General features: G+C 42.7%; 1 protein-coding gene across 2 annotated transcripts in view; it reads right to left on the reverse strand.

Moving 5' to 3' along the window:
• Nucleotides 1-795: 795 nt before the first annotated feature.
• Nucleotides 796-13,414, reverse strand: part of cacna2d3a (calcium channel, voltage-dependent, alpha 2/delta subunit 3a) — a 113,248-nt gene continuing 100,629 nt past the window's right edge. For both annotated transcript variants that reach the window (XM_061075215.1, XM_061075214.1), the window contains 7 exons: nucleotides 10,867-10,942; nucleotides 10,694-10,746; nucleotides 9,506-9,561; nucleotides 7,100-7,214; nucleotides 2,930-3,045; nucleotides 1,779-1,858; nucleotides 796-1,667 (listed from right to left, as the gene is read on the reverse strand). In XM_061075215.1, the coding sequence (XP_060931198.1) occupies nucleotides 1,575-1,667; nucleotides 1,779-1,858; nucleotides 2,930-3,045; nucleotides 7,100-7,214; nucleotides 9,506-9,561; nucleotides 10,694-10,746; nucleotides 10,867-10,942 (589 nt within the window). In that variant the 3' untranslated portion in view covers nucleotides 796-1,574. The remainder of the gene's footprint in view (nucleotides 1,668-1,778; nucleotides 1,859-2,929; nucleotides 3,046-7,099; nucleotides 7,215-9,505; nucleotides 9,562-10,693; nucleotides 10,747-10,866; nucleotides 10,943-13,414) is intronic.

Consider the following 13,414-nt stretch of genomic DNA (forward strand, 5'->3'; position numbering starts at 1 on the left):
GCTCAGACGCTTCTGCTCGAGGCACAAGATCAGCCAAACCGTTTGAGAACAGGCCGCTGGGATGGTGAGAATTACCTCGTCAGGGGAGGAGGAGGAAGTGGTGGACCTGGCGAGCGGAGAGGTGGAGAAAGAGATACAGACGAGGCATTTCGGCTTGTGGACCGCAGGGACCTTGGTGTTGACGTGGAGACCACAGCAGAGTGGCCCCCCTCTGGGACTGATAGAAAACGTTTGTTGTTATTGTTTTAACTTATTGTGCTCCACACACACACACACACACACACAATCATACAAGAGTTTTTTCCATGCATGGCACAGTAAGTAATTCGGCTCTTGCATGTATGTGCACATGGGTATGTTTGTCAGAAAATTTGATTGTTTGCGTCTATTTCCTAAACAAATACAGATGTATGTTGTGGTTGGCCTTCGATTTCCAGTGTCATGGTCTTCATTGTGTGTCTCTGTGTGGGGGATGAGCCTCTGGGATCGAGGCAGAAACATGAATGACAGAAGAACAAAATGCCAGATGCACACGCACACAAATGCATGCATATGGGCGCACACACACACACAGACGCACAAAGAAAGCCAGCCACATCTCATGTGGAGGCCGAAAAGCAGCCAAACATTCCCCTAACTGTTAAAGCAGATATACCGTATTAATCAGTCAACTCTGCCAACAACAATAGAACAATCTATAGGGCTGAGAGCTGAGCCCTCATAATAACTCTATTGTTCTAGTCAAGGTCTGTTTTGCAGAGGAGCCTCTCAAGAACCGGGCCTTTAACGACAGCATCGATTTTATACATCTTTTTATTTCAAAAGTACACAAACAGGACCAATATCGTTCAATAAGGCAAAGCTCAAATATTAATAACCACTCACATCAGAGGACTCAAAATCTCATAGTCACAGTTTATGGGTACCACTTGCAAATCATAAATAAAACTCTTTTTTCTTCATATTTATACCAGAACTTGGTTTTTTTTTTCTCAACATGAAAAAAGATCATAACAACCACATTACAGCCCCACCCACATATAGTCATCTTCAGTATTAGTATTTTTTTTCTCCTCCTGAATCATTATTGTCCATGAAAAGTCAGAGTGGGCAGAGGAAAGGTGCGCCTGTGTTTCTCCGCGTCGGTGTAACGTGGCTCTAATGCCCAGTTCCAAGCCCAGCTACAGAACCAAGCCCTTAGCTGCTACCTGAAAGGACTGAGCATATAGAGGTGAGTGTCGGTGGGTGTTACTGGGACACATGTGCAGTTTTAAGCTACTAAGTGCATTGTAAGCATTATTACTACGTTTCTCCCCGGAAACCTCTCCGTGCAGCTAAAGCACAGTAATGATCACTAGTCACTAGGCATCCATTATCAATCCTTTCAAATAAGCACCTTGTGGGGACGCGCCTCTGGGCTCGGGGCTTTGTAGGTGGTGAGTTGAAATTGGGCACAATTTTTATTAGGGGCAGCAGGAGTGCTCTTTTTTTGTGGCATCGATGCGATTCTTTTGTTTGCAGAGCCAAGGACGATCCGAGTCGTGTGCTGGATGGAGAGGCGTGGCCAGCTCTGGTCACCTGGGGAACAGGGCCAGCAGGACGCAGAGCAGCGTCGCCGCGAGAGACGGAGCGAGAGAGCCGACGCCTCCGCACTCCATCGAGTTTTCCTGGAGAAAGAAGGAGCCATTTTATGGACTAATATGGAATAACTTAGTGATAGTGAGCGAAGGATATATTGCAAATAGTACTGTGTGTGTGTGTGTGTGTGTTGCAAATACCTCAGGGTGAAAGGGGTGACAGGTATCCGGGCGCCTCCTGTCCTTTTGCGTCTTCAATCTCTCGCACTTCAGAGATTCATTATGTGCAGCTGAAGTCAAGGTCAATAAGTCATTAACAGACAGTGTGTACCCTCTGCAGGGTGTTTTCCTGCCCGACTGTACTTCTTGTGCATAATGGAAAGGAATGCGTTTTACCATAGAAAGAGGTAGGGCGATTTTTTAAAGAGCATGACGTGCAAAAAGAACTGGCTCTGAGCAATGTTTGCTGATTTTTTTTGCATGACAACAGAAGATCTCAAAAACAAAACAATCTGTGGTTGACATATACAATATGTATAGTATGAATCTACAGTGAAATAAACCCGGGGTAGGGTGCTTTATTGGATTGAGATTCATCCATCCGTCCATCCATCGGCAGTAAACTGAGGTATTCCAGAAGTCCCTCTCGCCAACAGCCTCTTCCAGCTCTTCCTGGGGGATCCTGAGGCCTTCCCAGCACAGATGGGATACATAATCGCTCCTGTTTCAGATGTTGTCCCACACACTGTCCCAATCTCTTTCATTCGCAGAAGAGGCACGAGGGCAAATAAACTCCCCGAAGCCTCCCCACAAAATAAATGCGCTTCATTATTCCCATCAAATTACATCCATGGACATATGTTGGCTATAACGTTTCTGCGCTGGAAAAAACGAAATGGCTCCAATAATAATAAAAACACAAGGTAATAAAGATGATGAGGTAATTGCTCAGTGGGGAGAAACAGTCAATCTGGGAAATTTGCAACAGGTTGGCTGTATGAGCCATTTAAGATCACTTGCAAGAACCATCCATCCATTCAATTATTCATTTACTTAATAGAATGTTCATTCATTCTTAATAAACCTCTACCCAGCAGGTCTTGGGTGGAGGGATGACTGAATCTTCACAGAAAAGTGACACATCCCCTCCCTTATATTATATCATCACAGTATTTAATATTTTTGATGACAGTATAACTCATTCTCAAGTCCAAGTTTTTTTTTTTTTATCCAAATCATGCAACGGTCATTGTATTTCATTCAGGAGAAATGAATCAAAGAAACTTTTCTAAATGTTGTCCTGCAATAACCCCCCCAACCACCCCCCAACCCCCAGTTCTCCAGTGAAAGGATATACATGATTTCGATGGGGTCCATGGTGATTGGCTCGAACATGCTGCAGTCGCACTTGCTGTCCACCACCACCATGAAGAGATTACTGCTGGGGATCTGCTGGATCACAAAGGACCTGCCAATCACAGCGGAGACAGCCAGAAACAGGGAGATGAGTAAGGGGGGAGGAGAGAGGAGGGGAGGGGAGAGGGAGAGGGAGCAAGGGAGGTCAGAGTTGGATTGGCAAGTAGACAAGGCGCGTTGGTTATGATGTACATGTCCATGTGTGTCGGAGGATTTGTGTTACGAGTGTTCACGTTCTCCCCCGGTGGAGACCGGACTGGATGGATGTCAAGAGGACGACTCGTCTCACCGCCAGCCGTCAATAAACAGACAAGAGACGCACAGATAAAGTATTCCTGCATACTTCTCTAACTCACTCCATCCGCTCTTCTTCCTCATCCTCTTCCCGTCTTTTGTCTCTGTTATATTCCGTCCAAGGCGAGCACCAATGAAGTGTTGCTGAATATAAAACACTCCAAAGGCAGACAAATGGGAACCACACTTCTGTGCTCATAGCTTCCCATGGCTGCGTTTTACTGGCCTGGAAGATCAGGCCTCGCCTCAGCCTCCTGGCCGATGATTTACGACCGCGGATAAGCTTTATGAAGAGGAGAGGTCATAAAGATGATCTCTTCTTTCTGTCACCCTTTCTTTCTTTATCTCTCTCACTTCTCTCCCCTCCCTCTCTTCTGCCACAGCTGGGTGATTTATCAAGTTCTCTGCGAGGCGTTTATCAGACACGTATGGGAACATGCACGTGTGACGGAGCGAACACACACGGGTGTAAAAAGAGACGTGCATGCGCTGTCTCGACTCGTGTCAAGGAGGACAGGAACCAAGACGAAGAGAGAGAGACCTGACGGATCAAGACAAAACCTAATACCTACGGGAATATCTCCATCCTCTCTAATTTAATACCATGACCAATTTCATCTGACCACAGACGGCCTCTAATCCCTGAGTAGCACCAATCCACCGCACCGTAATGCAGTTATCCCACCGTGACCGACCAAACCCGACCAAACCAACCCGAGAATGAGCCAAGCCAGTTCCAATCAGGGTGAATTAGGATCTGCTGATGTTTAATAATCCTTGCTCACCCCTGCACAGTGCCGGGCCCGCCCAACTCAGCCCGCTGATAGAAAGCAGAGCAAGTGATCTCGGAGAAAAGACTTAAACATATCCTGACAGCCCAGCTGCTGGCCTTGAACATACTCGGTGCTGGGAAAGGGAGCGCTACACCCTATATGAATGCACACACACACACATATATGGACGTGTACAATACACTGTGCATAGATTCACAGAGACAGACATCTGTGCATGCTCTCTTGCACAAACACTGACGGTACAGACAGATGAATGTGTTCTAGACATGGTCTCCTGACGCAGTTTCTTCCAGGGATTTTGGTCAAGAGAGAAAGAGAACAGAGACATGAAGACAGAGACAGAGTGGCAGAGAGGAGGAGAACCGTCTGAGCGACATAAAGACTGACGGCAAGAGAGATAAATCAGTGAAAGAAGAAGAAATCAAGAGTTAGATTGATGTCAAAGCTGATGGACTGTAATAAAAGATAAAGAGACAATGGAATGATGACAGATCGTGTCACACATCACACAATCTGTCGCTGATCTGATAAAAATAAGTACAGATTATCATCAGATTTTTGCTCTGGGAGGAAGAGGTTTAAACTTTCGAGTGTTATCTTCGCTGATCCTCATTTTAGTGTTTAATGCTAAAACGAGATTAGTTTAATCACAGTTCATTTACTAAACAGTCCGTTTTGTTTTTGTACATTTTCTGTGCTCAGTTTTGGCTTAATGAAATACTTTCTGAGTGTGTGTGTTCTGCGGATAATGTTCAAATTTTTTCCAGCTATTTAATCACTGGATAACTGAACCATAACTGCAAGCACTCTATGGTTTTTAGAAATATCTGTCATCACCATTGGGAAATGTGACCAGTAATTACTGTGAGTAATTTAACAATTATTAATTCAGTGAGCTGAAATGGCTCCAATAAAATCTCAATAAACACACTGGTGGGTATTCAGAGTAATGCCGTCATTGTATTTCCATTTCTCGCTATTACTTCTTGGGAAAATGGGCACCATGATATAGAATTTAATTTATGTATTCAAGGAGTTCTATAGATATAATTGTCCTTTATATTTCTGTCTTCCAGTAGGTCTGGGTGCAAATGCAGCTATGAATATGTGGCTGAGAAAGATGAGTCATGAGAAAAATCATGTTACACAAAGCCAAAAAATTTCAAAAGTGAACAATTTGAAATGATTATAAATAAATAACAAATACGGGGACTTAATTGACCATAAAAATACTAATTTAATTTAACATTTTAAACTTGGAGATGATTAAAACATCATGATCTTATAATCGCCAGTTGCAAAGTTTGCTCTATCATTTCCGTTACTGTCAGATAGCGTCTGATCTGAAAAGCTCTTCTCTTCTGCAACTGTATCTATTTAAAATGCTGTGTTGAAGATAGAACACATGCTTCATAGTATGTTCAGACATATTAAACACAATTATCTCAGCAAAGCCATAATTATTATTGTTGCCATGGAAAAAGGAGACGGATTTTTGTTTCTCACAGATGAAACCACGTCTACATGTGCGACTGTAGACTTAGAGCCCGTTGCAAATCGAAACAGTCGACAGTCGGGTGAAACGAGAAGGAGCCTGTGGAGGGGCAGGATATATGGCCGCGAGTATTGTCCCTAATAGTCCCCTTGAAGACCTTCTCTGGATGGAGACATGACAAACTCTTTGTCCTGAATCTCACATTACAGTCTGGAGAGGCTGGCTCCATACAGACGCTTAAACTATAATATCATTCCCATGATTTTGATGTTTTTTTGCTCTATCGCTGTTTCAGCCATCAGGAAGTCATGGACAAATACAAATACCCACATCACACAGAGACAGACACACACACACACACACACACACACACACACACACACACAGTCAGACCGTGCAGTAAAGAGAGGTTTAACAGGCGAGCTCTTAGGGTATATTTCCTAGAGCATAAAGTACACACACGTGTCCCAATGAAAATATGAGAGAAAGGCCTCAGTCAGCCTGTAACGTGAAACAGATGTTTATCGCCAATATCCTCTATTACTAATATGAGCTATAAAGTTCCAAATAACCAAAATAAAAAACTCCATTTTACTTTGTCATATTCATTGTGCTTTAAAAAAGATTTATTTGAGGGCGACACGTTGCCCAGAGCTCACGGCTCTGCCCACTAATCCCTGTTCTGGTTTCATCATTGGAGATGCGGCCTTTATTTTTTAAATAACATGCTTATGTCATGTGTCTATGTGTGTGTCTGTGTTTGTCTGTGTGTGTGCATATGTGTGTTTGGGGTCTGACTGCATCCCCAAACCTCATTTTGCTCCTGGCACCCAGGGCAGTGGTTACCCTGCTGACCTTGTGGGGCTGTACCGGCTGCAGACACACAATGAAAACACATGCAAGCGCACTCACACACACACGCACACACACACACACACACACACACACACACACACACACACACACACACACACACACACACGCATGTAAACGCACACACACTCACACACACAGACTTCCCTGGCAGTTCCACAGCTGGGAGCAATGATGGGCCCATTGGAGGGATCCAGAGAACACCCCGCAATTGCCTGACAGAAAAGCCCAAATTGTTAATGGGGACCACACTCATTTTCCCATTTTTAAAGGAAGCATTTTTTTTTTCACCTCTCTCCCTCATCTCTAAATGCCTTGTATTTCAAACTGCCAAAGGAGAGAGTGAGTGGCCGTGAGCGGTGGCGTGTTTATTTGTGATGGATTGCCGGGATAGAAGTGTTTTCAATGGACAACAAATGATTTAAACGTGTTTCTCGTTATCAGGGATTATGGAGGTAAAAAAATATTTCACCAACACAAGAGTTAACGGGATAATTCATTTTCCTTGTTTGCTTGTGTTACGGAGCGGCGACGACGGCCAGCTTACATCCAACGAGTTTCATGTTGCAATAGACAGACATTGAGGTCATTGTTGATGTGACCTATTGTTGTTTATTTATGTTCACTGGGTCTGTTTGTGTGCGTCATACTTGATGCAGCCGTCACAATCGATGTTGCCTGTGTTCTCTTTGATGGTCCTCTCCGAGACGAAGGCCGGGTACTCGGTGTCACATGGTACCTGCGTGGTCCGACCTATCCTCTGAGCTGAGGGCAGGGAGGACGGAAGGGAGGAAGGAAGGAGAGAGAGAACGAGAAAGAACGAGAGAAAGAACGAGAAAGATGAGATGAGAGAAAGAAGGAAAAAGAACATGAGTCAGAGTCGGTGAGTAAGTCATGGAACAACCATCTCAAAGTCAAATATATATTTAAAATAGTTATGCAAATATATTGCAAGCTAACAGTCAAACAGACCACATCCTTACAAACATACACGTTTGAAAGAAAGCAGCATTTCTGGAGCGGAGCTGTCTCCTGTCCTGCCCCAGACGTTTCCAGTGTGAATCTAGGCCAACGACTAATGCAACATTGCTTGAACTCTCCTGCCACCTAGAGGTCTCAAACAATACTGCAGGGAGAAATGGACTAAGGAGACACGAACATTACATTTTTAAGTTTGGGATGTACATTTTTTTTAAAGCAACCTTATTAAAACAGGGGCTCATAGGACTTATTTGCATAACGCAGATTAACATTTGAATACATATGGTTTTATTTTGTGAACTCAGCTGTATCACAGAGATCGACACGTATTTTGCTTTTTACAACACAGATTTCTAAAGATGGTGGATCACGAGTGTAATTTGAATGGAGTGGTTTAATTACAGGGTGTCAGTAGCGCAGCAGCATGAAAAAATGTGTGTGTGTGTGCAGTTGTGTATTAAGTATACATGTGAGGAACGCAAGCCTACATGTATAAACGTCTGGGATTAGTTCGGCTCGAGGGGCTGTGTAGATTGGGTTACGGGCTGCTAAGTTGGGGTGTTTCAGCCGTGTGTCACCGGCCTGTGTCTCTATTGTAAAGAGATATAGAAAGTGCTGCTAAGACCTGGGGCTAGCCAGCTGTGAAATTGTCTTGACTGCTTGGCGAGCGGCGGTGCCCAGCTTCACTTCACTCAGGATAAGAGTGTGCAGGGAAAGCATTTTATACACTGTTGTGTTGTGGTTCTCGCGTCCCCCACTTCCCTCTCCCTCTCTCTCTCTCTCTCTCAAACGCACACACATTCAAATATGAAATATTTTCATATTAGTTTTGGCTGAAGTTAATACTACAATGTGACGACGCTTAGTGAAACAGTATTCAACACTCCATAAAACATAAGGCATCAAAATAGAGCTTGGCAGCAATCGTATGAGAATGTGTGTGTCCGTGTGTTTTCATGGGAGAGAAAAAGTGGGACGGGAAAAGAAAAGAAAGACATAAAACAGAGAAGGAGAGAAAGAGAGAGTGAGAAGACGAGTGAGGGAGAAGCCTTTTTTTTTCTCCTGTTACAAAGCGGATATTGCTTTCCACCGCTACCAATATGACACACATCCTCACAGATCATAAAACCATTAAGTATAGCCCCTTCTGGACACACAAACAAATACAAATCTGTGTGAAGACAGACATGCACCCACACACACACGGAAACACACACACACACACACACACACACACACACACACATACTCGCTCTTGCTCTCACACTGAGGTCACTTGAGGTAATCTTGTGTTCTGCCATTTATACTTTTCGGTTTTGGATTCTGTCTCTTTATTCTGTTTTTCCAGTGGTCACACTGACTCAGACCGGGAGGAAATGGAGGGGAGATGGTGAACATGGAGACAGAAGGTCAGTGCTGGGGACGCTGGTTGTTTTTTGTTTTTTTCTGTGCACAGGAGAAAGTTTTCCATGTGAACTCAAACAAAACCTTGAAAAAAAAGTGAAATAAAAAATAAGCCTTGAAAGGGATTATGTTTGATATTTCAAGTTTACAATAACTATGTAAGTAAAAGCGTTAGAGAACTATGAGATTCATAGGAATACTCTGTCTGTGCTGTGTCCAAAAACAATATCTGCAAGATAACTTTGTCTCATAAAGGATTATGTTGGCCGTTTCTAGAAAAGGGAAAAAATATGTTTTGGAGCTTTCAAAGAAAATCAAACGATATTTGACTTTTCTTTTGCCTTTTCTTTTACCTTTTCATTTTTGTTTCTGACAATCAAATCAAAGACCCAAAAATTACTGACATACATGTAAAATATAAATAAGTACTAATGAAGTATTGAGTATAAAAAACACAAAACTAAACATGTATTTTTTTCCTTTATACTTATTGGATCTATCAGTGATTAATAACATGTTTCCAATTTATGTATCATATATTTTAGAGTTCATTATCAACTACCATATGCTTTCAAAATAAAATATGTTATGAGTTGTGTACATTCACCTATGTGTGTGTGTGTGTGTGTGTTTGATAGAGACAGAGACAGTATATGATTGTGTGTTTTTACCTTTAACTGTGATGTCAGAATACCACCAGCTGTACAAGTTGAACTCGAGCAGGAATCTAAATATGGAGACACATCGACAATAACAATCCACTCCAACACATGCTTATATAATACACTCTGTAGCACTCTCTCCTGCAGCCATTTTTTTTACCAGTATGTTTAAAGTTTCTGCAGAGGAGAAAAATGTATTCTCTTACAAACATTACATTATAAAAACAACCACTGCACAAACATGAATCTTTGCTAATTGCCAGTTATCGTAGTCGGATATTAATCATGTTTATAAGGTTATTGGATGTCTTGGAAACTTTGAATCGAATCAATCATATTTTTTAATGTGTGTAAATTATCCAGGTTTGCCTGCCACATCATGCAGGGTAGTGCTCGATCCAACTCTTGTAAATCAGACTTGTTAAAATATCAGTGTTGTGTAACTTGTCAGCGCATGACAGTTTATATAATTAATGTGTTTATGTAAAAATATGATTGTACTTTCTCGGTTTATAAAGTAATTGAATAAATACTCATATAAATAGCAGCTTTAATGGAAAAATATGTGTATGTAAAAGAATTGTTCGGATGGCAGTAGAGGGGATTTCCTAATTACTGCATTATGTGTATAGACACAAATGATAGAATGAAAATAATTTAAAAATAATAATTAAACTTTTATATATTTAGCAGATATAAGTAGAGGTTTCTGTCAATCATATTTACATCAACATTTAATATTTAATTGGATAAAGCACAATTGAAGAATAAGTGGGAAATGAGGGACATGAAAAACATTTGATAAGACATTATATAAACATTTTCTAGGACAAAAAATTCTGTGACAGACTGTAAAATCGCAACTGACAACTCAATCCTCCCATGATGCACTGTTGCGACAACAGACCACCCAGAACACTGCACAACGTGGCATCACAGGAAAAGCCCTGGCTACAGGAAACATCAGGTAGCCATTACTGCTCCTGATCACCGATGATCACGTTGACGCACATGTGAAGGCACTTGTAAACAAACATACAGAAAACACACACATATATATATATATATACTCACAAACACACGGTCAACCTCAGACAGGAGAGGCCACCGTGTGACTCTCGGGAAAACACATGTACGCAGCATGTGCATGCCATTAGCAACAGACACAAGACACTCTCGCACACACAGAAGTCTTACATGACAAGCTCGGTCAGGATCCACTTCACGGCCGAGAAGAAAGCAAAGTAAGGCTGCGAGAGGGGGGAGAAAAAAGAGAGAGTGAAAAAATATTGATCCTTGATGCTAAATACACAGAGGATGTTGTCCCCACTTTGCGTTACAGCGTGTTGAAAAAAACATGTGGTACTCACATCCAGCAGTGTGTGTCCACTGCCGCTGCTCTCTGAAAAAACCCAACAAAGAGCCTGGTAGTCGTACAGAGTGACCCTGGGTGGATAAATATAGACAAGAGAGGACAAAGAGCGAGACAGACACAGAGTTAAAGTGAAGAAGATGGAGGTGGAATATTTTTTAGAGTTTTGACGTTTCATAATAAGGCCTTTGTCGGGGTCAATAAAGCGCGGATAAGTTAAGTCTCGGTTCATACATTCCCTCTGCTATTAAATGCCTGCGGGGCCGCTCGGGCTGCTGTGTGGGAGCAGGAAGGGAAGATCCCACCTCTGCTATAAGTGCTGCTTTACCTACGGATAATATATTGGATGGATGTGGCAAGAATGGGAAAAGGAAAGCAACGAAAATCCCAGGGCTTCCCGCAAGGTCCCTCAAAGTGATGTAGGGAGATGGGTGTGTGTGTGGGTAGATGATTTGGGGATATTGGGGGGGATATCAGGGGATTTGAGGGGCTTAGTAGACCCTGAGGGTGTGAGGTCTGGGTCTGCCTGCATGGGTGAGGTTATTGAGGGGGTTCGTAACACACAAATACACAAGTACACACACAGGACATTCATTCTCATAGCCTGCAGACAGCTCCCTATATACTTGACAATACTTTGAGTGCGAACGTGTGTGCGAACACGTGTGTGATGTCTGACTGGGCTCGGTCTATCCGCAGCCCTGGGCGCTGTTCAAACCTCAGTCGCAGCGCCGGTGACACGTAGCTCCAACACACCGCCAGGAACCAATTAGTGCTAAGCCCGGCCACATAATGGTGTTAGCAGCAGACCCAGACCGATGTCATATTTGTGTATATGAGTGCGTCTCTTTGCCTGGGCGCACAACACAGATCCCTCTCTCCAGGGCGTGTTGATTAGTTGACTGAACAATACAGCGGTTTGCCAACATTTGTTTTCGTCCTCTGTCTTGATGCTGGCAGTTGAATTCAAGCCGCCGGCTCGCGCCAACTATAAGTGGCACACTTTAAAATTTCTTCAATGTTTTTTTAATCAAGAGAAAAAACTGCGCTTCAACCCGGCACGTTAATTCTCCACAGATGGCACCGAGTTAAGACAGATCGTATCGGATTCATTAGTGTTAAGATCTATAAGCTCTATTACTCATCATGCTAATACTCCACTGACACGAGTTATATTAAACATTCATCATACGTCGCACTCAATTTTGAGTAATCCCTCATCATCTGACATTAAAGATCCAGTCGGGAAAGCTCTCTTAGGCCTCTTTGTCTTTATGAGTGGGACCGTAAACCATCTGCTGTCAGCTTTTCAGTTTCATCCCCATGATAAACAGGCGTGGTTGTCTACATGTGCGATGATTTGTCACTGGTGATTTTTATACACTGAGACAGCATGGCAACTAAAATTACTGCCTCGTGGTTGTGCGCCTCTGCCAGCCAGTCAAGTGGCAGCTTACGTCCGTGTCTGTCCAGACTCCACTGAGGACTTTAAGGGAATTTAATAAAAGCTATGAAGGCTATGTTGTCATAATTAGCCTTGACCAGAAACATTGACCTTGACCTTTGACCATTAAAAGTTCATCTTTGAGGTAACAATATTCTCTGCAGGCTGCCCTGAGATACTGTATCCATAAGAATGTAAAGGACCATCAATACAACCCCAGAACATGTGAGATGGAATTTTATAGTATATTTTGTCACAATTAGAATGTGAAGCATAGAGTTTAGCTAGAAACATGTTTTGTGAGGTGATAATGAAAAATCTATAGCTCATCTTTGTGTTTTCAGGCATGAACTCCAGAAAATCTTCAGAGAATTGGGTCCAGACTTTCTTGTCCAGAGTTTAACTTTCACATATGAAGGAGAGGAGATTGTACGGGTCAGATGCGTTAAAAACAACAAGAGAATTTAAAAACATTTACAAGAGGGATGGCATCTAGAGAATGCAGGAGGCAGACATGACACGACTTATCAATTCAGCCGAGGAAATCACTTATTTCTGTTTACAGCACATCGACATTGGCCATAGCCCTCATCACCAGAACCTCTAGAATCTTGTTGTCTGGATACTGCATTCACAGTGAACTTGACCAAACTCATCCTTAAATATTTTCCAAGGCTTTACTGAGATATTGCTTTTATGACAATCTAACAATCAGAAGGACAACCCCTGAAACGAATGCCTCAGGCACTGAAAAACACAGAGCTGACTGCTGGGTAAGGTCCTGCTGGAGTGTTGGAATAAATGTGGTTATAAGCTTCTGTGCAATCTGAATTTACACTTAACTGTGCAACTGGGCTAGGGCTCAGCAAATGTAAGAACGCAGCTGTGTGACTCCTCATTCAAAGTACAGAATGTGACTGCAACTGTCCGCCTCTCTGTGTTTCTGCTCAGTAATTCTGAAAAAGGTAACCTCCTCCTGGCTTAAATTTCCAAATTAATTGCAGAATGTCACAACCCACTGCTCCTGGCGTTTTCCAGGAGACACCGATCTAAAACAAGCTGGACATGCGTGAATGCGTCTACATGTGTGTGTGTCCGTGTG

This window comes from Limanda limanda, chromosome 7 (assembly GCF_963576545.1).
Source record: "Limanda limanda chromosome 7, fLimLim1.1, whole genome shotgun sequence".
NCBI lineage: Eukaryota > Metazoa > Chordata > Actinopteri > Pleuronectiformes > Pleuronectidae > Limanda > Limanda limanda.